The 25,620-nt window shown below is 48.7% G+C and overlaps 1 protein-coding gene across 1 annotated transcript in view; it reads right to left on the bottom strand.

The window, feature by feature from the left end:
* The window catches only part of LOC138249904 (stomatin-like), a 184,873-nt gene that overhangs the window by 108,221 nt on the left and 51,032 nt on the right, over positions 1–25,620 (bottom strand). The window contains exon 5 of the mRNA XM_069204122.1: positions 8,738–8,941. Coding sequence (XP_069060223.1) covers positions 8,738–8,941 — 204 coding nt within the window. The remainder of the gene's footprint in view (positions 1–8,737; positions 8,942–25,620) is intronic.

Raw genomic sequence — 25,620 nt, 5'->3', positions numbered from 1 at the left:
CCTAAGTGCACAATAATAATACACAGGGAAAATTCAAAATAATTAGAAATGTATTTGTATGAAATAGTTAAAATCACTTATTTTGAGGGTATGTACCCCTATGGGGTACACCAAACAAGGTATTACACAAACAAACCTGCAATGAACAAGGTTGTGACATCAAGAATTACATAGAATGAAAAGGTCACATTTCTTATTGAAACAAAACACTACTGCACCCTAAAGAGCAATTTTATAAATTCATGCAGGTCAGAGTAATTTGGTTGATGACATTTTGATCCCCTAAGCATATGGGATCATCATCAGGACAATACAATATTTGCCTGGCTACATAATTTATAACAATAAATCAATGAATACACATTAAAACCTGCAACATTTAGGGAAGGAAGGAGAAGAAGAAGAAATTAGTTCAGATTATGCATTTGAGGCTCTTAATCCAATGAACAATTGTGATTCACTCATGATGAGGACTTGCTGAAAATTCCATGTAGTGTACTGATTAGGTAATCTAGGTGGACCGTCCAAGAGGTGGAGTGGTCCCCAACAAGTAAGTGGCATGCAGAGAGGTAAAGGACACAATTTCAACATAAACATGAACGACTACAAATGTCTGCAGATATCTCAAAACACACCATGCAGTACTAGATGCTAGCATAGTTAGCATACTGTGCGTGGATTTACGCAGTCCACCAAAAGTGGGGTGGGAGAATACCTAATAAGAGATGAATTGCAGCCACTTTCATAGTCCAGGGAAAATATTAAAATAGGGCATAATTCAAACAGGGAATAACTGTCAGGCCGAAAGTTCCCCAGAATTAGACGTTCTCTGTAGAACCTGATGGTTAACAGCATGACAGCAGCATCAGGATTGGTTAGGGGAGTTGGCTGGGTCCCATGCTGGAGGCATAGCCGAGAAGAAAAAAATTGGGCCGGAGCAAGGAGGACGTTCATGCAGGAAAGTAAGTGCCTGTTGGACCTGGCCCTTTTTTCAGGGTCATCCCCAAACCTTTTGCCTCCTTTTTTTACTGACCTGTTTGTGTTGGCTCTAGGACTATGGGCACTTTACCACTGCTACCCAGTGCTAAAGTGCAAATGCTCTCTTTCTACATTGTATTGGTGATTGGCTTATCCATGATTGGCATATTTGATTTACCAGTAAGTCCCTGGTAGAGTGCACTATGGGTGCCCAAGACCTGTAAACCAAATGCTTCTAGTGGACCTGCAGCACTGATCGTGCCACCCACATGAGTAGCCCTGTAAACATATCTCAGACCTGCCATTGCAGTGTCCGTGTGTACAGCTTTACACTGCCATGTTGACCTGGCAAGTACACCCACTTGCCAGGCCCAGACCTTCCCTTTCAGTACATGTAAGAAACCCCAAAGGTAGGCCCAAGGTAGCCCCATGGGCCGGGATGCGGTGTATTCAAAAGGTAGGACATGTACTGGTGTGTTTTACATGTCCTGATCGTTTTTCAATATTGCAAAGCCTATCCCTCCCCATAGGATAACATAAGGATTGCCTTGAAATATCTTTTAAGTGTAATTTCCCTTTGGGAACAGATAGAGATGTGGAGTTTGGGTCTCTGAACTCACAATTTAAAAAATATATCTTTTATTGAAGGCAGATTTTCAATCAAACCATCAATCAATCAGGTTTTGTAGAGCGCGGCTAATCACCCTTCAGTGTCTCAAGGCGCTAGGGGGTAGTGGGAGTTCAGTCAAAGAGCCAGGGCTTGAGGTCTTTCTTGAATTGAGGTAGTAAGGGTGATTGCCTGAGGTGTAGCGTAAGAGTGTTCCAGGTCTTTACGGCGAGGTAAGAGAAGTATCTTTCTCCAGCTGAGTTCTTGCATATCCTTAGGGTTGTGGCAAGGGCCAGTTGGGCGAAACGGAGGTGTCCGGTGGGCGTGTGGAAGGTAGGTGGTTGCGGTATCTGGGTCCGATGTTGTGAAGGGCCTTGTAGGTATGTACGAGGTGCTTGAAGGTGATTCTTTTGTTGATCAGGAGCCAGTGAAGGTTTCTCAGGTGACAGGAGATGTGACTATGACTGGGGATGTCCAGCATGGATCTGGCCAAGGCGTTCTGGATTCTTTGCAGTTTCTTTTGGAGTGTTAGGGTGCTGCTGGCATAGAGTACGTTGCTGTAATCTAACTTGCTGCTCACAAGCGCCTGGGTGACTTTTCTCCTGGACTCAATTGGGATCCATTTGAAGATCTTTCAGAGCAGGCCGAGTGTGTGGAAGCATGAGGCTGAGATGTCATTGACTTGGAGGTTCATTGAGAGGGGTGTAGGATGATGCCGAGGTTGCCAGCATGGTCAGTGGAAGTGGGTGGGGTTCTGGGCATTGGGGGCCACTAGGAGTCGTCCCAGGTGGAGGAGGTGGAACCCAGGATGAGGACCTCAGTTTTGTCTGAGTTGAGTTTCAGGCAGCTATCCTTTATCCAGGAGACGACTGTCTTCATTCTGTTGTGGAAGTTGCTTTTTGCGGTTGTATGCTCATTGGTGAGGGAGAGAATCAGCTGGGTGTCATCGGTGTAGGAGATGATGTTGAGTCTGTGGGTTCTGACACTGTCAGCGAGCCGGGCCATGTAGATGTTGAAAAGGGTGGGGGTCAGACATGGGCCCTGAGGAACTCTGCAGCTGATCTCTGTCGGTTTCAAGTGGAACGGTGGGAGCCTGACTTTCTGGGTTTGGCCAGTTAGGAAGGAATGGATCCACTCTAGGGCTTTGCTGTGGATGCTGGAATCGTGGAGTCTAGGGCAGAGGGTTTGGAGTCTGGTGGGAGATGGTGTCAAAGGCAGCGGAGAGGTCCAGGAGGATGAGGGCTGCAGTTTCGCCTCGGGCAGGGAGAGTTCCGATGTCATCCGTTGCTGCGAGGAGTGTGGTCTCAGTGCTGTGGTTGCTTCTGAAATCTGACTGGGAGGGGTCCAGGGTGTGTTGGGTGTTGATGGCCTTCTCAATGACCTGGGCTGGGAAGGGGAGCAGAGAGATGGCCCTGTAGTTCTTGAGGTCCGTTGGGTCGGCCGAGAGTTCCTTCAGCAGTGGGTTGATTTCTGCATGCTTCCAGACTTCTGGAAAGGTGGCAGACTCGATGGAGCAGTTGATGGTGCAGCATAGTTCGGGGGCAATGGTGGTGCTGGCTCGGTTGAAGAGGTGGTGGGGCACGGGTCTGAAGGGGCTCCCGATTGGATCGTTCTCATGATCTATAAGGTGTTGTCAGTGGAGAGATTGGTCCAGTTGAGCAGGGTCGGCTGGGAGCTACAGTCTTTGGGTGCAATGGTTGTGGGTGGGGTGGATGGGTCTTGGGTTGCGGAGCTCTCGTAGATGTCTAAGATCTTGCGGTGGAAGAAGGTGGTGAGGTTGTTGCAGAGGTTTTGGGTGGGGGATGTCAGGGGTGTCCGTGCTGTGATTGGAGAATTTTTTGATCTTGGCGAAGAGTTCTTTGCTGTTGTGTGTGTTGGCTGAATGTCTGTCTTCTTTGTGGTTTTGATGAGATGGTGATGTGTGGTGATGGCGGTTTTGAAGGCTGTGTGGTCAGCCGGATTCTTGCTTTTCCTCCATCTTCTCTTGAGCCATCTGCAAGTGCGCTTGGAGGGCAGGGGACATCCAGCTGGCTTTCTTGGGGTGGTGCTTGTCGAAGGGTTTCCTGAGGGGGGCCAGTGTGTTGGTGCAGTCGGAGATCCATTGGTGGAAGTTGAGTGAGGATGTGTTGGCGTCCGTGTGGCCAGCGGTGGTGTTTGGCAGAGGCCGTGGCAAATTGGTCTTCATTGACCTTGTTCTAGGTTCTTCGTGGGTGGCGGTGGGCGTGGTGGTGTTCAGTGGGTTAGGTGAAGGAGAAGTGGACGAAGTGGTGATTGGTCCAGTGCAGTTCAGAGGTGTGGGAGACGGAGCTGATGGAGAAGATGGGGTTCAGCGTGTGTCCTGCTGGGTGGGTTGGCGAAGTGACCAGTTGTTTGAGTCCCAGCGTGATGAGGTTCTCTAGTAGGGAAGATGTTTTGCAGTAGTTGAGGTTTTCCAGGTGGAAATTGAGGTCACCAAGGAGGATGTAGTCCATTGAGGTGAGAGCAAGGTGTGTGATGAAGTCGGCTATGGATTTGCTGAAAGGGGGACAGTAGACGAGGGTCTGTAGACGAGGGTGCCACTGAGGGTGCTGTTCAGGTTGGTCTGGATCTGGAAGTGGAAGTGCTCCATGCTGGGAGAGTGGTCGTCGGAACTGATGGTGAGATGTAGGGTGTTTCTGTGAACAGTGGTAATGCCTCCTCCCAGTCCATTGATGCCATCCTTGTGTATGACTTTGTAGCAGTTGGCGATGTCTGGGGCTGAGGTGGGAGTCATCCAGGTTCCTATGAAGAAGGCGACATCTGGAGAGATGAAGTTGAACAGGTTCCAGATCTCCACCGCATGTTTGTTGCGGAAGTGGGTGCTGACAAGGATTTTGTTTTTTAACAACAAAACAGCCATTGTACAATATAGCAGATGGCAATAAAAGTCCCATCATTTATCCACAACCCAGAGACCAATTACAATAAATATAAAATTTCAAGGGTAAACATGTCGATCTAGCAACCCTCCTGTCAAATAGTCTGGTGCAGTCTAGTTCCAGGCCTTCCCCCCTTCACCAAGGGTCATTGCGTACCTTTGCACCCTCCCCAGATTTTCACCCTCTTCCTGGGGCATCCCCTGCTCTCATATATTACTTTTTCTGTACTGCAGCACCAGTCCAGGTCTGCCTCCCACTCATGTGGTGCTGACAAGGATTCTGCTGGGCATTTGGTTGGAGGATTCGGTTTGCAGAGGCAGGAGAAGGCCCAATTGAGGCAGGTGAACAGGACTTCAGTGTCCTCTGGCGAAGCGTGGTGGCAGGCGGTAGATCCTCCAGTGTTGAGGGAGTGGAGGGTGCCGGCGTCGCGGAGGTGAGAGGTGTGGGAACCAGGGTCCGTGGCACTGGGTGCGGTCCAGGCATGGATGGGTGCACACAGGCTTGCCTTTGGTGCACCTTCGGCGTGCCCGCTGCGCACTTCCTTGATGCAGCTGCCATTAGGAAGGACAGGGAGGTGGGAGGGGTTAGTCAGCTGGGAGGCGGGAAAGCAACGCTGAGCCGGGGGCAGGGCCGCAGGGATGGAGCAGCGGCAGAGGCTGGAAGGGAGGTGAGCGAGGGAAGTGGCAGAGAAGGAAAACAGAGAAAAACCAAGGGAACACAAAAGGAGAAAAATAGAATAAAATAGAGGAAAAGCAAAAGTAAAAAAGCTGAAGGCAGGACAAACAGAGACAGAGCTCATCACTGGACCACCTGGGATGAGACGCAGGTGGGAGCCTGTGGGTGTAGGAGGGCCTTGGACAATCAAGCACAAAAATCCAGAGCAGTGCAAGAAACAGCAGCGGGCAGGTGGTGCTGCACAGTGGGTAGCAACAGACACTGACCAAGGGTCAGTGAAGTCACTCTGACACCACACAGCGGCTGCCATTAAGAATGGCAGGGAGGGGTTGGTCAGTTGGGAGGTGGGAAAGTAGTGCTGAGAGGAGAGCGGGGCTGCAGGGATGGAGCAGTGGCAGGGACGGGAAGGGAGGGGAGCAAGGGAAGCAGCAGAGAAGGAAAACAGAGAAAACCCAAGGGAAAAAGAAAGGAGATAAATATAATAAAAATAGAGGAAAGCAAAAGTAAAACAGCAGAAGGCAGAAAAGCTGAGACAGTGCTCACCACTGGAACACCGGGATGATGCGCAGGTGGGAGACTGTGGGTCGAGAAGGGCATCGAATGTGTAAGCACACAAAAACCTGGAACAGCACAAGAGGCAGCAGCTGACAGGTGGCGCTGCATGGTGGGGAGCAACAGGTGCTGACCAAGCGTCAGTGAAGTTTTTAAATTGTGTGTTTAAAAATGCCACTTTTAGAAAGTGGGCATTTTCTTGCTTAACCATTTGGTGCCTCTGTCTGACTATTGAATATACGTCTGGGTCAGGATGGCAGATGGCCTGGTTGTGAATTCACTCTAGACAGTCACTCGAAGGTAGATGAGGTGTGTCTTACATATCCTGATGGGTCTTCCTGGGCTAGAGTGATGGGAGGAGCTGGTACTTGCACCTGAATAGGGCTTTGCCTGTCCTTACACAATACAGTCTCCAGCCCCCCAGAGTGTATCTGGGACCAGGCAGGAAGGCAGGGTCTTGGGCACTACAAAGACTTTCCTTTGAAGTTTACCTACTTCAGAGGCAGAAATGTGTATAAGTATAGGACCTAAAATCCCAGACTTTTAGAACCCTTCTGGATCAAGAGGAGACTTTCAAAGAGAAGTGCTGAAGAGCTGTGAGTAGGAGTACTGCCCCCTTGCTGTTTGTGCTTTGCTGGGTTGGCTTGCAGTTGCTGCCTCTGCTTTGGAGAGGACAAAGACTGGACTGTGCTGTGTATCCTGCTTGTGAAGTTTCTACAAGGGCTTAGACTGAGCTTGATTACTGTTAACAAGTCTCAGGGACATCAAAGACTTCACCTGACAGCCCCTGGGTTTTCTTGCTGAAGGCCCTGACTTGCGTGGTGGTGCCCACTCCAGTTTCTGGGCCTGTGGGAGTGACGTCTGGCATAAAACAAGAAGAACCAAGCACACCAACTCTAGGTGACTCCAGACCCAGTACCATGTTGTTGCCTGCACCTGAAGCCGTGGTCCCCGCTGAAGTGCGGTGACCGCAACCAACACCACAGGCCCAACGCTGCTGCAGCGCTTCAGAAGTCCCACAACACCATGAGTTCAGAGTGCTGTGTCACTGATGTCCGTGCCACCTGACTCCACCACGATGCCTGTGGCCCCGTGGTGTGACCGCAACACCGCAAAGTTGCCTCATCGCGTCTTGACCCCCTGGCCTCATGAGCCCCACCAGATCATAAGGAAAGGGCACCTTCGCTGTGGACGCCGCCTCCCCTCCACAGCCTCTTTAAGTAACCAATGCCTCACCTCTCTTGCGTAACAGTAAGGAACCAATACCTCACCTCCTGCATAGCAGTACAGAACCAATGCTGCACCAATTCCAGTGACGCCTCACCTCCCGACTCCGTGCCATATCTTTGACTCTGCCTCATTTCTAAGGTACTGTACTAGTGGTCGGTGCAACTCCGTGACCGGCCACCACTCCCCCTCGAGTGACGTCGGACTGTGAGGAACAATTCCTTCACAACACTGTGACAGCACCAGTTAGAGCTATTGTGTTTCTAAATGATTTATTGAGATTTAACCTTCAAAAATGTATATCTTTACTTGTGTATGTTGGATTTTTGTTGATTTGGTCTTGATTTACTTACATACATATTGGCTATTCTTCTAAACTGGTGTGGTGTTCATTTGTAGTGTTTTCACTTTGTTATTGTGCATGGGTACAAATACTTAACACATTGCCTCTGAGATAAGCCTGACTGCTCGTGCCAAGTTACCAAAGGGGTGAGCAGGGGTTATCTTCGGAGCATGACTCCCTTACCCTGACTAAAGTGAGGGTCCCTACTTGGACAGGGTGCAAGCTGACTGCCATCTAGAGACCCCATTTCTAACAGTGCAGATTTCTTTTCTGAATTTAGATATATATATATATATCTACACCCACACCCACACACCACACACACACAGTCACTCACCATTCCACCCATTTCTCCACTTTCTAGTCCTGCCAGCCACTACTGATCTTTTATGGCTTCATAATGAACCGAATAAAGAATTTTGAACTTTTTGAAGAAGGCCGGGCAAACCTTAGCCATATAGTTTAGGAATGGTGTACCACAGACAATCTAGCAGTCTTCTCTTAGAATGCAGATCGTTGAAGAAGGTTGTCTAATTTAGAATGCTTCAAAATGTTTTAGCAGATAATGTATTCATTTGCTTTCAGGAGAACTGATTGTCTGAGCAAAGTATATATATATTGGTAACTATAGACTTACTATTCTTAACTCACATCTACATATCTTGAAGATATATATATATATTTGTTTTCACTTTTTCACCAAAAAACCCAAAGCTTAATGGGACGATGTAGCTAGGTTCTGAAAGTACACACACAAAACCATAGAAATTCAGCTGTTGTAGTTATTTCAAGAAAATATGATTCCCGTCCCAAGGTAACTATAACTTGAGCCCCCAACACACACAAGTATTCCTACACATGATCCTCTTCTCTTTCAAATATCAGACATGATATGTTATGTTTATGGTTTGCCGTTGTTTTTTCACCTGTTGGTGTGCTGTTTCCAATATTCCTGAAACACAAGATTTCAAAATTGCTCCAAACATTTTTGGTGGCAACATTGTACCCTTGCTTAATGGTGTCCTGAAATGTTGTCTATTTGTGAACACTGTCTAATTCTGCTGTATTTCATATATTTTGGTTCTCTTTCTTTTTGGTTCTAGGAAAAGACCCAGGGGATTCACAAAAATCCCTGTACTAGTCAGAAAACTCTACCCAAGTCACAGATATCTCTAAGTACCTCATTTTCAGTAAGAGTTCTGTGTAGGGAAAAGTCACAAGAACTGTGGACAAACATGTGATTACCACATTATCCTACATTCTAAGGTTCAAAACTGGCAATGGGAATCTAATACCGCACCTGTAAATACTGCATCCAGCGATATAGGTGTTCATCTGGTGTGTAACAGCCAAGAATAAGTGAGGTATCAGAATGAGGCAGTTACACTGAATAACGTAAGACTGAATAAAATTACATGTGTGAACTAAAAAGAAAAACAATGCAAAAGCAATTCTTACCCCCATCTTTTCAGCCATCTCTTCACGATCCACAAGAATGTCTGTGAGGTTTTTGGTGCCTAGCATGTTCCTCAGAGTGGTTTGCGCTAGCAACTGTGTTGCCTGGTTGGCGTTATCAACTTTGGTCACAGCCACAGTAGGATTGAAAACACGGTAAAACACAACTGCGTCAACCAGGATGGTTACAGAGTCTTTGGTGAGAACCTGTGCATGTTGAGAAGAAGTTTAGACGTTACTTTGAGGGCTATATCTGACCTGGTGACAGCTCACATTGCAACCGAATTGGGTGATAAAATTAATCTAGTCTCTGAAACATGACAAAAATATTGCAACAAGAGTAGTTTGGGTAAAAGCAAAAATAATACAGCAGTTAATAACTGAGTAAAAATTAACATTCTAAAAATATCACAGTACATAGCAATCAATGCCAAACCACTCACAACTTGCTGGTCAGTAATAAAGTACAGACATGCAGATGTTGGGTGAAAAGTTATAGGTAAAGCTACCTATGAATGCTGCAATGTCTTACATGAGATAGATTTTCAGAATTTTCTAAATAAAAAGACATTCATAGATTAGAAAAACATCTGTATGGCTAAATCTCACCCTCTTTGCTCAGTAGGACTAAGCTATGCGCCTCACTCCTTTCAGTGCTTTAAATGAAAATCTAGAAACGCTGGCACTGACTACCTAGAGTACCTGTTTACTCTTGAGAAGTGCTGGTACTCTCCCATTGAATGCATTAAACTAGTGATGAGAATCATAGGTACTCCACCTGTAAAATGAAAGATGTGAGTGTATGCCCATTTAAGGCACTGACTCCAGCGGAAATCGATTCTTAAGCGTAGTTTGTTTTTTAAGGAATGAGTAGCAAGCAATGAAAGCAAAGCAGAAAAAAGAAAAAAGTGTGGAGCATGTGGCTACGACAGTACAAATGTAAAATGATGAATGGAAAGTTAAAAAGGCCAGGCTAGTCATGAAAATCAGCTTTTTATGTTGTTTGCACAAATGGAATATTAAGATGATACAGACGGTTTGTGGTTTGTGTAGTGTGTAGTGTACCACCTCCTGCAGCTCCGGGGTGGTCTCATAGTTTCCCACTCCTGCGTGCGGTGTTTTGGCTGTGCCCGGTGTAGCATTATGCACCAATAATAAATAGGGTGGGTTAGCTGCGCAACAGAAGTTACACATTACCACAAGACAAAATTCTCTGCGCATTTATTCCCCAGGGCCTTGCAACATGTGACAAAGGAAATCACCTCACCTAGGCAACTGAAGAGTGAAAGCCCATCACAGGCTGCCGCGCATAAGGGGACATCATGTCCACATTTCCAGCCATTGGACTGTTCATAGTTGGGCACCCTCCTCGCAAGCACCAAAGTGGAGGGACTGGGTAGAATGCCTCCAATTCTATTTTGAAGGCACTGACATTTCAGCAGAGAAATAGCAAGCACTCCTGCTACATCTGGGCATCAATGACATATACAAAATCTACAAGATACTAGTAGAAGTGACCCCTAGGACATACACAACCTTGGTTGCAGCACAAAATGCACATTTTGAACCCCTGGCAAACACTGACTCTGAACGGTTTATGTTCAAACAAGCAAGGCAGGAACTATGAGAGTCACTTGATGCAATTCATAGCCACCTTCAAGAACTCGTGAGCACATGTGGGTTCAATGATGAGCAAGAGGAGGACAGAGGACAGATCATTTAGGGGTGTTCATCAACCAAACCTCAATAAACGGTACTTCAAGAATCAGTGAAATTGCTGCAAGTAATCCTGACACTAGGGAGGGTCAAAAGAACTGTCCAAAGCGAGGGCATCTCACAAGGAAATGGCCTTCCATAGGATTATTAAGTCAGAACCCGTCAACAGCATGCAACCGTGCAACACAGCAAACACCCCTAAACGTCTGACGAAGATGGACCGCAGAGTCAAGACAGTCCTCTGGATACTGCAGAGGGCTTCCCTTCAGACCAAATGAGTGCCCTACCACAGGCAGAAAGTGCACGACGTACCATAAATATAATTGTTTCACCAACATAGTCAGCAAGCCTTCTAGGAGAAAGCTCCCGAAGGATACAGTCCGCGCTGTGACCGAGTAAGCTGGAGAAGCCATAGACATGGATGACAACATCACAGAATATGTTGTGTGCACTGTCTTTGCCATCCGGCCTGCCAAATCCACATGCAGCCCGCTCCTCCAGTGTCATATCTATTTAGTACTGCACCAAATTCTTACAATCATTACTACAGGTGCTTCCATTGACATCATGTCCTCTGACCATGCGTTAGCCCAACTTCTGCTCTGAGGTGAGGATGGAGTAAAGGTATTTGCCTATGACAATCACAGCCACTGCCCATGCTAAGGTGCTTGAAATCCCTGGAATCCACAAAGGGACCAGCATAGACACTACCATATACATAGTCGTTTCAGGCCACGGCATACTAGTCAGTGGCCAAACAGCTGAATCCCTGAATCTCATATCATTTGTGCTTGGAATACAAATGGAATAACTAGCAAACATTCTTGCAGAATTTGAAGAAATCTTCCAAGGCATCGGGTGTCTAGCAGAAAATGACTTATGACTGGACATTGATCTAACAATCCAGCCAATAGACCTGCAACCCCAACGGTTTGCATTACAACTTAGGCCAAAAGTGGAGGAAGAGCTTGCAAAATTAGAGAAAACTGGCAACATGAAAAAGGTCATCGACCCCATACCCTGCGTATCTCTGATTGTGGTGGCACAAAAACAAAAACAACCAGGCAAAGTGGGTATTTGCGTGGACATGAGGCTTCCAACTGCAGCAATGAAAAAAGAACACCACCTAACCCCCATGATTGATGATATCGTAGGAGAACTTATAGGGACCAAGTGGTTCTCCAAAGTTGACCACTGCTCAGGCTATCACCAGCTGCCTCTCCACCCTGACTCAAGATATATTACAATGTTCTCCACCTATGTATGCCTAAGAAGATATTCTGCACCAGCTTTGGAATATCCAGTACAGTGGAGGTATTCCAAAACATGATTCGAGAAATGCTCCCCGGCCTAAAGGGTGTCATCAACGTCAGCAACAACATCTTAATCTTTGCCAAAACAGTCAAAGAATACCACAAAAGCCTAAGAAAAGTCCTTGAGATGATCCGCGATTCAGGGTTGACCCACCACAAAGGAAAATGCGAGTTCATGAAGCAGTCCATCAGCTTTTTTGAATACACACTCTCCACTAAAGGAGTAGCACCAGACCCTGAGAAGGGGCATGATGTACAGGAAGCCTTTCCGCCCACCAACACCTTTCGAGATGCTAAACTCTTGTGGGCTTTTTATACCTGACCTCTCCAACCTTACCCAGCCACTCCGCAAACTCACCAAAGCAACCACTCCCTGGGTGTGGAGAACAGCACAAGAGGAGGCTTTCCAAAACACCAAACAAGCACTATCTGACGTTGAAACCCTATTCTACTTCGACCTCAGGAAGACAACCACTATTGCGATTGATGCCAGTCCAACAGGGCTAGGTGCCATCCTAACCCAACAGCAACATCATGATGATTGGACCCAGAGGCTTATGCCAGCCGATCCCTCACAGCAACAGAGCAGAGGTATTGTCAGATTGAGAAATCAAATCAAATCAAATCAAATCATTAACATTTATAAAGCGCGCTACTCACCCGTGCGGGTCTCAAGGCGCTAGGGGGGAAAGGGGGGGTTATCGCTGCTCGAACAGCCAAGTCTTTAGGAGTCTCCGGAAAGCGGAGTGGTCCTGGGTGGTCCTGAGGCTGGTGGGGAGGGAGTTCCAGGTCTTGGCCGCCAGGAAGGAGAAAGATCTCCCACCCACCGTGGAGCGGCGGGTGCGAGGGACGGCAGCAAGTGCGAGGCCAGCGGAGCGGAGGGGGCGGGTGGGGACGTAGAAGCTGAGGCGTCTGTTGAGGTATTCCGGTCCCTTGTTGTGGAGGGCTTTGTGTGCGTGGGTGAGAAGACGGAAGGTGATCCTTTTGCTGACTGGGAGCCAATGCAGGTGTCTCAGGTGTGCGGAGATGTGGCTGTTGCGGGGTACGTCGAGGATGAGGCGGGCCGAGGCGTTTTGGATGCGTTGCAGGCGGTTTTGGAGTTTGGCTGTGGTCCCGGCGTAGAGGGTGTTGCCGTAGTCCAGGCGGCTCGTGACGAGGGCGTGGGTCACGGTTTTTCTGGTGTCGGCGGGGATCCAGCGGAAGATCTTACGGAGCATGCGGAGAGTGAGGAAGCAGGCGGAGGACACGGCGTTGACTTGCTTGGTCATGGTGAGAAGAGGGTCCAAGATGAAGCCGAGGTTGCAGGCGTGGTCTGCGGGGGTCGGTGCGGTGCCGAGGGCCGTGGGCCACCAGGAGTCGTCCCAGGCGGACGGGGTGTTGCCGAGGATGAGGACTTCCGTTTTTTCAGAGTTCAGCTTTAGGCGGCTGAGCCTCATCCAATCTGCGACGTCCTTCATACCCTCTTGTAGGTTGGTCTTGGCGCTGGCGGGGTCCTTGGTGAGGGAGAGTACAAGTTGGGTGTCGTCGGCGTAGGAGGTGATGATGATGTCGTGCTTGCGTACGATGTCGGCGAGGGGGCTCATGTAGACATTGAAGAGTGTCGGGCTGAGCGATGAGCCTTGAGGTACGCCGCAGATGATCTTGGTGGGTTCTGAGCGAAACGGAGGGAGGTAAACTCTTTGGGAGCGGTTAGCGAGGAAGGAGGCGATCCAGTCCAGGGCCTGGCCTTGGATCCCGGTGGAGCGTAGGCGGGTGATTAGGGTGCGGTGACAGACGGTGTCAAAGGCAGCCGAGAGGTCGAGGAGAATGAGGGCGACTGTTTCACCGTTGTCCATCAGGGTTCTGATGTCGTCTGTGACTGAGATGAGGGCGGTTTCCGTGCTGTGGTTGGTTCGGAATCCGGTTTGTGAAGGGTCGAGCAGGTTGTTGTCTTCCAGGAAGGTGGTCAGCTGTTTGTTGACGGTCTTTTCTATTACCTTGGCTGGGAAAGGTAGAAGAGAGATGGGGCGGAAGTTTTTCAGGTCGCTTGGGTCAGCCGTAGGTTTCTTTAGTAGGGCGTTGACTTCAGCGTGCTTCCAGCATTCGGGGAAGGTAGCAGAAGAAAAAGAAGAGTTGATGACGGTCTGGAGGTGCGGGGCGATGATGTCGTCGGCTTTGTTAAAGATGAAGTGCGGGCAGGGGTCCGAAGGGGCGCCGGAGTGGATAGAGTTCATGATGGATTTGGTTTCTTCCGTGTTGATGTGGGTCCAGTTGTTGAGGGTGATGTCCGGGGAAGCGGGTTCAGTGGTGTATGGTTGGGTCTGGTGTCCGAAGCTGTCGTGGAGGTCGCTGATCTTGCGATGGAAGAAAGTGGCGAGGGATTCGCACAAATCCTGTGAGGGCGTGACGGCGTTGGCGCTGGTGCTGGGGTTGGAGAACTCTTTGACGATGCTGAAGAGTTCTCTGCTGTTGTGGCTGTTTTTGTCTAGTCTGTCGGTGAAAAAGTTCCTTTTGGCAGTGCGGATCAGGTGGTGGTGTTCGCGTGTAGCGTTCTTGAGGGCGGTCATGTTGTCAGCGGTGTGGTCCTTGCGCCAGGCCTTCTCAAGGGCACGACAAGTTTTCTTTGATTCTTTGAGGGTGTCAGAGAACCAGAGAGGTTTTTTGGTGTTGGTCTGTCGATGCGTGCGTTTGAGGGGAGCAAGGTTGTCAGCGCAGTTGGAGATCCAGTTTGTGAGGTTGAGAGCTGCGTCGTTGGGGTCGGTGGTGAGGGTGGGTTGGTTGGCGGCGAGAGCGGAGAAGAGTTGCTCTTCAGGGATCTTGTTCCACTGTCGATGAGGGATGGGTTGAGTGCGGAGGTGGGAGGTCTCGCGTCGGAATGTGAAGTGGACGCAGCTGTGGTCGGTCCAGTGTAGGGCAGAGGTGTGGCTGAAGAAGACGTGTTTGCTGGCGGAGAAGATAGGGTCGAGCTTGTGTCCGGCGATGTGGGTGGCGGTGTTCACCAGTTGTTTGAGGCCGAGGTTGGCGAGGTTGTCGAGCAGGGTGGTGGTGTTGGGGTCGTTGTTTTGTTCCAGATGGAAGTTGAGGTCGCCTAGGAGGATGTAGTCCGGTGAGGCGAGGGAGTGCGGGGAGATGAAGTCGGCGATGGCGTCGCTGAAAGAGGCGCGAGGTCTGGGAGGACGGTAGACGAGGGATCCTCTGAGGGTGGTCCTTGGGTCGGTGCGAATCTGAAAATGCAGGTGTTCAGCGGCGAGGGGGGGGTCTTCGGTGGAGGTGGTGACGCTGATGGAGTCTTTGAAGATGATGGCGACACCTCCTCCTACTTGGTTGGTGCGGTCTTTTCTGGAGATCTTGTAGCCTTCGGGGATGGCGGTAGCGATGTCTGGAGCAGAGGAGGCGTTCATCCATGTCTCCGTGATGAAGGCGACGTCCGGGGCTGTGGAGTCCAGGAGGTCCCAAAGTTCAACGGCGTGCTTGTGGACGGAACGAGCGTTGATCAGGATGCACTTGAGGTGGTTGATGGCGCGTGGGCTTGTGGTCGTGGTAGTTGCGTGGTGGAAGATGCGTTTGCAGGAGTTGCAGGCGAAGGGTCCATGGGTGCGTTTGGGGTGAGCTAGGAAGCAGGTTTTGGAGCGCCCTGGGTTGAGGGCGTGGAGGGTGGTGGGGTCGTAGCGGATCAGCGGGGCTTGGGGGAGCTGGGGACCAGGGGTCGTGGCGCTGGGCGCGGGCCGGGCGCGGGCCAGGCGCGGACGGGCGCAGACGGGCTTGCCTCTGGCGCGCCTCTGGCGCGCCCGCTGCGCAGTCGCGCAGCGGCCGCCATAAGAGGTAGGAGGGGGGGGAGGGGTCAGCTGGGGGCGAATGGGAGCTGGGGGGCGGGGGCGTACAGGAGGTCGCGGCGGGAAAGCGCGAGGGAGGGGGGGGACAGGTAGAGTGAGAGGAGCTGGGGGAGGGGGTTTAGGGTGGAGGAGGGTGAGTGTTAGGAGGTTTGGAGATTAGGGAGAGAGATAGGAGTAGGGTTGTGAAGATAGGGGAGGGGGGGTTGTAGTGGTGGGGTGAGGGAGAGAGGTAGAGTGAGAGGATAGGGAGATAGGTAGTAGAGGGGGTGGCGGGAGGGGGGGAGAGATAGAGAAATAGATAGAGAAAATAGATAGAGAAGTCGATAGATAGGGAAATAGATAGATAGACAGATAGGTAGGTAGGAGGAGGTGGAGAGTGGGGGAGTTAGATAGTGAGATAGGGAGCTAGAGAGATAGGAAGATGGGAGGAGTGAGGGAGGTAGATAGCGAACGGGTTAGCTAGGGGTGAGAGAGGGGGAGGCGAGTGAGGGAGGGGGATGAGGAAGGAGCAGGAGGGCAGGCTCGGGGGAAGAAGACGGAGGAGGTAGAAGAGCCGAAGACAGGAGAACAGAAGACAGAAGAACAGAAGACAGAAGAACAGAAGACCGGAAGAGCAGAAGAACAGAAGAACAGAAGAACAGAAGAACAGAAGACAGAAGAACAGAAGACCGAAGAACAGAAGAACAGAGAAGAACACAGAAGAACACAGAAGAACCGAGAAGAAGAACACAGAAGCACCGAGAAGAACAGAGAAGAAGAACACAGAAGACCGGAAGAACACAGAAGAACAGAAGGGAAGAACAGAAGAACAGAAGAGAAGAACAGAAGAACACAGAAGAAGATTGCAGAGGGGGGGCGAGGAGGAAGAGACAGAGAGGAGGAAAAGAAGCAGGAGCAGGAGAGAAGGTGAGTGGCGCGGGGCAGGGCGAGGGGCTGGGAGGAGGGGGGTATTTACAGTTAGGTGGGTCTCAGGAACACAGGAACTCGGGAACTTGGAGGAGCTGCAGTGGCAGGGGGAGCGACCTACCCTTGGGTCAAGGGTCGCTACCACTGTCGCGCAGCGGCCGCCATAAGAGGTAGGAGGGGGGGGAGGGGTCAGCTGGGGGCGAATGGGAGCTGGGGGGCGGGGGCGTGCAGGAGGTCGCGGCGGGAAAGCGCGAGGGAGGGGGGGGGACAGGTAGAGTGAGAGGAGCTGGGGGAGGGGGTTTAGGGTGGAGGAGGGTGAGTGTTAGGAGGTTTGGAGATTAGGGAGAGAGATAGGAGTAGGGTTGTGAAAATAGGGGAGGGGGGGTTGTAGAGGTGGGTGAGGGAGAGAGGTAGAGTGAGAGGATAGGGAGATAGGTAGTAGAGGGGGTGGCGGGAGGGGGGGAGAGATAGAGAAATAGATAGAGAAAATAGATAGAGAAGTCGATAGATAGGGAAATAGATAGATAGACAGATAGGTAGGTAGGAGGAGGTGGAGAGTGGGGGAGTTAGATAGTGAGATAGGGAGCTAGAGAGATAGGAAGATAGGAGGAGTGAGGGAGGTAGATAGCGAACGGGTTAGCTAGGGGTGAGAGAGGGGGAGGCGAGTGAGGGAGGGGGATGAGGAAGGAGCAGGAGGGCAGGCTCGGGGGAAGAAGACGGAGGAGGTAGAAGAGCCGAAGACAGGAGAACAGAAGACAGAAGAACAGAAGACAGAAGAACAGAAGACCGGAAGAGCAGAAGAACAGAAGAACAGAAGAACAGAAGACAGAAGAACAGAAGACCGAAGAACAGAAGAACAGAGAAGAACAGAGAAGAACACAGAAGAACCGAGAAGAAGAACACAGAAGCACCGAGAAGAACAGAGAAGAAGAACACAGAAGACCGGAAGAACACAGAAGAACAGAAGGGAAGAACAGAAGAACAGAAGAGAAGAACAGAAGAACACAGAAGAAGATTGCAGAGGGGGGGCGAGGAGGAAGAGACAGAGAGGAGGAAAAGAAGCAGGAGCAGGAGAGAAGGTGAGTGGCGCGGGGCAGGGCGAGGGGCTGGGAGGAGGGGGGGTACTTACAGTTAGGTGGGTCTCAGGAACACAGGAACTCGGGAACTTGGAGGAGCTGCAGCGGCAGGGGGAGCGACCTACCCTTGGGAAAGAAAGAAGATACTAATATACACTGGGCTTGTAGACACTTCAACCTGCACGTCTATGAACACCCATTTGTGGTCATCACCGACTACAAACCCTTGGTGCCCCTATTCCAGGGTTCTGCATCCAAACCACCATCACGGATTGAAAAGTTGATGCTTCAGGTACAAAAGTATGACTGCAAAGTAGGGTACAGACCTGGTGCAACTAATGCAGCCAACTATCTTTCCCATTACCCCAGGACCGCAACTCAGAAGGAGGCTGATGAAGCAGAGGAAACAGAGAAATGCATTTTTTATGTGGTGAAATACTCCTGACCTCTCCCACTGTCACTGGACGCCATTCTCTGGGTGACCCAGGCCAATGTATTTTTACAACTAGCTACTGCTGCAGTTTAGTCAGGCTGCTGGCACACCCTCAAGGACCACGTGTTGCACAGGACTCCCAGAGCTCAAAAAAGTCTTGAAGCCCTATTCAATGTACGGTACGAGATGTCAACTGACTCCACAGGGTGTCTGCTGAGAGGGCCGCAATTAGTGATTCCTCGGAGTTTGACCAATCAAACATTGAAATTAGTCCATCATGGTCACCAGGGTATTGTGAAGACTGAGAATAGGCTCAGAACAAAAGTATGGTTCCCGCATATGGATGCCATGTTGGAGTCTGAAGTGAAGTCATACCTTTGATGTCAAGTATCAGACACACCTGAAGCACTGGACACTGTGCTCACCGAACCAGGGCCCCAATACCTATGGGGTGTGCCAGACTTGACTTTGGCAACCTACCTGACGAACAGTACAGCCTTGTACTAATGGATGGCTACTCTAAATACCCTGAGGTCGGGATGGTGGGGTCTGAAGCTGCGCTCAACATTCTTCCCAAGCTGGAAAAGATGACTGCAATGCACGGAGTGATGAAGGAATTAAGGATCAATAATGGGCACCCCTGCCATGGACAAGAGTTTGCTGAAACCCTCTAGGCTTGGGGTATCCATTACCAGAAGATAACACCAAGATGGCCCCAGGCTAACTGGGAGATTGAGCATTTCATGCAGACCCTCAACAAGGTCATCTGCATCGCTCATGGAGATCAACAACCTATGAAAAGAACCATATATGGGTTCCTCTTAGAATACCTACAGACCCCACACTCCTCCAAGAGTCAAGCCAGCATGTGGCGAGTGGTAACTGGCACAGTCCCTCATCACCCTAAGTGGATGCCAGCATCTTTTAATGAAGACTGAATGGGACAGGGAAGGGAAAAGACCAACAATAGAGCCAGCACCTATCAGACAGCCCAGTCCTCCTCTATCAGCCCTGGTGATCTGGTGTTTTTAAAGGATCAGTACCCCAGTAGCAAGTTTCAAGAGTCAACCGTGGGTCATCATCTGGGGAGAGGCATGTTGATTACAGTTGGGCGAAGAGATGAGGAGTTCCCAAGAAATACTTAGTTAAAAAAGTATGAGGGCTAGCTAGAAAAGACCCCCATGACTTTCCAGGGCCCAGTGACCTTATCTTACTCGATGACGAGACACACCATTCAACCCCATGGCCCACCAAAGGGAAAGCCCTGAGAACCCCGACCAGGAAGGGCCTTCTGTATTTAGCTCTGACAGCCAGGGTGGTGACAACTCTGTAACAATATCTACCACTCTGTGCCCTGCAATCAAAGTGAGCATCCGAGGTATCACCTACTAGAAAATCATAAAATCCTGGGGGCTCTACGTGGTTAAAGAACTTCCTAGAGTGAGGGCAGTCCTGTACCTCAGCCCACATCAGAGGTGAACCTGGCCCAAGATTCAAATGGACGTGCATTGGTTTTCAGTGTATGTTTCTGATGTTATGTTTTATTTGTTTCTGTCATTCATTTAATTTTGGGGAGGGATGTAGTGTACCACCTCCTGCAACAGCACAGGAGTAGTCTCATAGTCTCCCCTGCATGTGTGCTGGGTTTTGGTTCTGCCCAGCAAAGCATTACACGCCGATAATAGATAGAGGGTACGGGCTGGGAATTGCCAGCTATGCACTAACACTAAACAATGCTGAGTCTCTGTGCATTTATTTCCCAGGGCTGCACTACATGTGACAGGTGCGCTCCCAGAACTCTATAGTTCATTGCCTGTTGTGGTTTCTTTTGAGAGTGCAGACATTTCTCAAAGGAGCTGTTGTTAGGAGGTGTCCGATGATGATGTGACAATTTCCCACAATTCCCACAATTTCCCACACTGTTTTTGCGCAGACACCCAAACTTTGTGCTGCTTCATATTGAAATTGTGTAGCACACTGTTGATGGAGGGGCCGCGGAAATGCAAATATTGCTGTGCTGACATGACACTAAGCATGATTTAGCATTGCAGCACTGTTCAAAGGTAGATCAGTCGGTATCAAATAAATGGTGTCTTGCATGAGTTTTGTACTTGAGGCGCACTTTAAAGTTTAATTCTCTTCATAGTTATGATTGCGAAAGACAACATCATGTAATGTGCAAAATCCATGAAAATAACACATATGGCACATGAAAATTTCCTTTTACTAACTGTTTGTGCTTGTTTTCATTTGGGGCATGCGTTCCACACAAAACCAGGTTGTGGTACCTTCTTACTTCTGTTAACATGCCATTTTATGTATTTCTAGCAGTGTTTGCACTTTTACTGCTCTGTTAGGTCTACTTTACATGAGTTATCAGGGTTTATGCTTGTTAGAAATGGAGTCTCTAGTTGGCAGTCAGTTGACACCCTGTCCGAGTAGGGATCCTCATTCTAGTCAGGTAAGGGAGCCACACAACTAAGAGACCCCATGCTCATCCCCTTGGTAGCTTGGCACAAGCAGCCAGGATTATCTCGGAGGCAATGTGTAAAGTATTTGTACAGACACACACAGTAACACAGTGAAAACTCCACAAATGGACTCCACACCAGTTAAGAAAAATAGCCAATATTTATCTAAATCAAACAAGACCAAAACAACAAAAATCCGACATACACAAGAGAAGGTATCCATTTTTAAAGTAAAAAGAGTCTTAATCCATAGTAATCAACGGATGGGTTGTTTTAGCACAAAGTATGTGGTATACGTCAAAAATAAGGCCACTGGGGAGGTGATGCCTCAGAAAAGCAAGTGAAGTGTTGATTCCTTACTCACAAGTGATGCCATGCATCAATCCTTTCCCCGCCGGGTAGGCAATGCGTTGATTCTTTCCCCTGCAGGCGATCGAGGAGTTGATTTCCGGACACGGAGCCTCAGGTCCTTGCTGCAATGTTGAAGATTTGATGCCTAAAATTCTGACACACCGCGTGAAGGGTCCGCATTGAGAACAGGCACTGCGTTATTTCTCCAGGTGCTGCATCTAATTTTCTGCTGCGGACCAGGCGCTCTGTTGATTTTTCTGACATGCACACATCGGTGATTTTCCTCCACAGGTTACCAGCTTCCACTTCTAAGGGCCCAGTGACTGGATTGGGCACTACTTAGCAAGTCAGGACTCAGTAGAAGAGCCTAGGCACTGGCAGATGAAGTCTCTGATGTCCCTGAGACTTCACAACAGGAGGCAATACTTAGTTCAAGCCCTTGGAGAGCCTTGGAAAGCAGGATGCAGAAAGCAAAGTCCAGTTCTTTCACTCCCAGGGCAGAAGCAGCAGGCAGAGTGGCAGGTCCTCCTGAAACATCCAGCTCTTCTCCCTGGCAGAATGTCCTCAGTCCAGAAGTGTTTTGAAGTTGTGGGGTCAGCAGTCCAATACTCATTCCTGCTGTTGAAGTAGGCAATCTTCAAAGGAAAGTATCTTTAGTGCACAAGACCCTGCCTCTCCATGTCCTGGTCCTAGGCACACTCCAGGGGTTTGGAGACTGCTTTGTGTAAGGACAGGCACAGCCCTACTCAGGTGCAAGTGTCCACTCTAGCCCAGGAAGACTTATCAGGATATGCAGCTCCCTTTGTATGACTGTCTAAAGGGAATTCATACACAGCCCAAATGTCAGTCTGTCCCAGAAGTGTATTCCACAGCCAGGCAGAGGTACAAAATGGTTAAACAAGAAAATGCCCACCTTCTAAAAGTGGCATTTTCAAACTTGCAATCTAAAAACTAACTTTACCAAAAGATGTATTTTTAGATTGTGAGTTCAAAGACATCAAACTCCAAGTGTCCATCTGCTCCCAATGCGAAACTGCACTTAAAAGATAGTCCCAGGCAGTCTCCATGTTATCTTATGTGAAAGATAAGACTGTCAATAGTAAAAAACAAATTTAGCAGTATTTCACTATCAGGACATGTAAAACACATCTGTACATGTCCTACTTTTTAAATACACTGCACCATGCCCATGGGGTTGCCTTGGGCCTACCTTAGGGGTGACATACATACAGAAAATGGGAAGATTTGGGCCTGGCAAGTGGGTACACTTGCTAGGTCGAACTTGCAGTTTAAAACTGCACACACAGACACTGCAGTGGCAGGTCTGAGACATGTTTACAGGGCTACTCATGTGGATGGCACAATGAGTGTTGCAGGTCCACTAGTCACATGTGATTTACAGGCCCTGGGCACCTCTAGTGCACTTTACTAGGGACATACTAGTAAATCAAATTTGCCAATCATGGAGGAAACCAATCACTAACCCAATTTAGACAGAGAGCACTTGAACTTTAGCACTGGTCAGCAGTGGTTCAGTGACCAGAGTCCTAAAGCCAGCAAAAATGAAGTGCAGCACAGCATCATAACAGGAGGTCAGAAGCCAAAAAGACAGCGGAAACCACGGCAAGCACTGACAGGTCTAACAGTGCTCTACATGAAACCATTTGGTTTATAACTTCACTCACACCAACTTTCGGTGACAGCATAATTATGTTGTCAAATGTTGATCAACACTAATGCTTGCATCACTTGAAAAACTGTCCACAATATTCTAGCGTCAATATAAGGATTTGCACCATCAGCCAGCATCACTGACCAGTTGTTATAGGAAGGGAGGAGACCAGCTAATAGGGTCAGATGCACAATTGCGAGTTGCAAATCAGTCACAAACGGGTTAGCTATGTACAAAACCCATTTGCTAACCCAAAATTGCGAGGCAACTAAATTGCGACTTGCAAAATATTATGTCCATTTCTAACAGTCTCCAAATAGGGAGTGGATATTAGCGAATTGCAAATACTGACTCGCTATTTAGATAAATAAAGCCGTCACAAATAGCGAACTGTCGCTATTTCACACTTTGCGCATGCAATTTGCCACCAATTCAAACCAACTGGTAAATGTGTGCAAACTATAAAAGTAGGCCCAGAATACGCCATGCCTGTCTACAATGGCTGACCTTTATGTGATAGCGAGGAGGATGTGAATACTGGTTGCTCAGCAGAGGCGCAGACGGAGACAAGACTGGATATTCAGAGTCAAGCTGACCATTTTTTACCAAACTGAGGAAGAGATATTTGACAAATACAGGCTAAGTAGCACTGTAAATTTAGATTTCATGGACCTCCTAAAGCCACGCCTACAAAGTAGTAGTCTGCCCAGTAGCTCCATTCCTGTCCAGGTCCTATGCTCGGTACACCTATTAGTCACTGGTAATTACCAGGATGTGGTAGCTGTTGCAGGTGGGGTGTCACAAAGTGCGCTCTCAGATTTAGTTCACCCTTTCCTTGATGCCATGATGCTAAACAGCCACCACCATATATACATGCCCTGGAATGAGGAGGAAATGTGTCATACAAGATTGCAATTTTACTGCATTGCTGATTTTCCCCAGGTGATAGGGTGCATAGATGGGACACATGTGGTCATATGTTCCCCATCTAACATTAAATACCTGTTTAGGAACAGGAAAAATGCACACTTCCTCAACATACAAGTGACTTGCAATGCCCACAACATAATCGCCAACATTGTATCACAATATCCAGGGAGTACACATGACTCCTACATGTTTAGGCACAGCAGACTATGCAGATGTCAGGCAAGTGGGGAGTTTGATGACGAATACTTACTAGGTACTGACATATATTGTAAGTGATGATATGTAATTGGCCAATCTGCACAAAATGTATGTTAACTCACATTTTCACATGTATCACAGGTGACAGTGCATATACCCTTCGCCCCAGGATGTTCACACCCTACTTCTTTCCAGCAACCTCAAATGAACAGTGAAATAACACCGCACATCGGTGCACCAGGACTGTGATCGAACGCACATTTGGGGTCCAAAAATCCAATTTCCGCTGACTCCATAAAAGTCGGGGAGCCCTGCAATACAGACCAGAAACTGCCTGTAAGATGGTTGCAACGTGTGCCATCTTACAAAACATTGCCAGAGGGGAGAGCTTTACACATTACAGTGTCTGGTTCGGAATCAGAGGAGGAAGAGCCTGGTCCACCTGCTCATCAGCCACCAGAGGAGAACAGAGCAGCAGAGGGGAGAAGGCGCAAGAACCTCATTGCTACACATTACTTCACAAGGTAAGACATGTCACAATACACAATATTGTTAGCAATTTGGAGCACACTTGATTGCATGCTCAAACTAAAGGTACCTTTAATTGCAGGTTTCACAAACAGTTCACAGACAAGCTATCATTGACAATAAATCATACACTATGCTGTGAGCATATTGGTTGGTTACAGCACCGACAAAATGAAGGAAATAAGCAAAGAGTTTCAACTCCCTGCATTGAGCACCACCTTTATTTCCTGGAAGTGCGTCCAGTTTGTGTAGTACTTCCTTGTTGAGGTGCAGGAGTGCGATTGGTACTGCTTCACACCACTTGTCTCTGTGGCAGGAATGCCTCTGACACTAGAGATTTCACGGTCAGGAGGCTCTGCACACAAACCTGTAACAATATGTGCTGACTGGTTTACCTCCACCGCAGCTGTGATCTGGTGAAGACCCCTGGACACATCCCCACTGAGGTGGCCATCTCCACCTGTAGCGCTGCAGTATGTATGGATAGTGTAGTGGTGGCCTGTGCAGGTCATCCAATGGCCCTGGTCATGGCATCCTTTTGTACTCCATTGCTTCTCTCCCTTCACCTTTAAGTGCTCCTGTCCTCAACACACAATTTCCATGGGGCACCTGTCAGTAGGTCCATTTTGTGTTCATGAAACCCTGATTGTCAGCCAGCTAACTGACAACTGTGCTGAACCCCAGGGTAATGGACTTCTACATGAGCTGCAATTTGTGGTTGATCATCTTATTTTGTTTGCACCATGTGGCCTTTTTAGTACATTGTAATATCCCATCCAGCTATGTCTGATTTACATGCATGTGTACACCAGGTTCAAGTCCATAAATTCTGACATATCAAGTTGACAATCATGGCTCTTCAGTTTACCCTATGTCAGCTGTCAGCAGACCCTCGTGTTTCCGGAGTTTGAGCCACTTTTCCACATAGGTCTCAGCCATTTAAAGCTTAGCTCTGTCTCTCTCGCAAGGCTGGCTCTTCTCCACACTCAGCCAACCAGCTTCTTTCCTTTTAAGCTACAACATTCTACTGTGACCTGAGTCAAAGTCTTAGTGGGAACAGCAGGTATTCCCCTGGCACAGCATTCTCTGACCAGGTGCTGTGGTGCTTCCTTCTGAAATTGAAATGAGTAGAACGTACTGGTTTCAGATGTCCAGTACTTACAGAAACAGGTGGGGGTCATATTTAGTAACCAACAACCCAATTACAAGGTATGCCACCATTGAAATTCCACTTCCTAAGAAAACATAGCAAGAAAGTACTTGCTACTTACTTCCTACACCAGGAGAGGGCAGCAGCAAATGGTAACCGACTTTTGTATTAGGAGCTTCTAGGCCCAAAATCAGGTTCAAGCAGCCCAGGCAGAACGTGGTCTTGATTTGAACATGAAGCCAACGTAGGTTTTTCCAGGTGATGTTGTTGGGGTATTGTACAAGCTGTGTTAAACATCATCTTGTAACAAAATGGATTCTCCCCACCCTC

Source organism: Pleurodeles waltl, chromosome 8 (genome assembly GCF_031143425.1).
Source record: "Pleurodeles waltl isolate 20211129_DDA chromosome 8, aPleWal1.hap1.20221129, whole genome shotgun sequence".
NCBI classification, from domain to species: Eukaryota; Metazoa; Chordata; class Amphibia; order Caudata; family Salamandridae; genus Pleurodeles; species Pleurodeles waltl.
The sequence above is the reverse complement of the archived record's forward strand: the minus strand, read 5'-3'. Positions and strand labels throughout refer to the sequence as shown.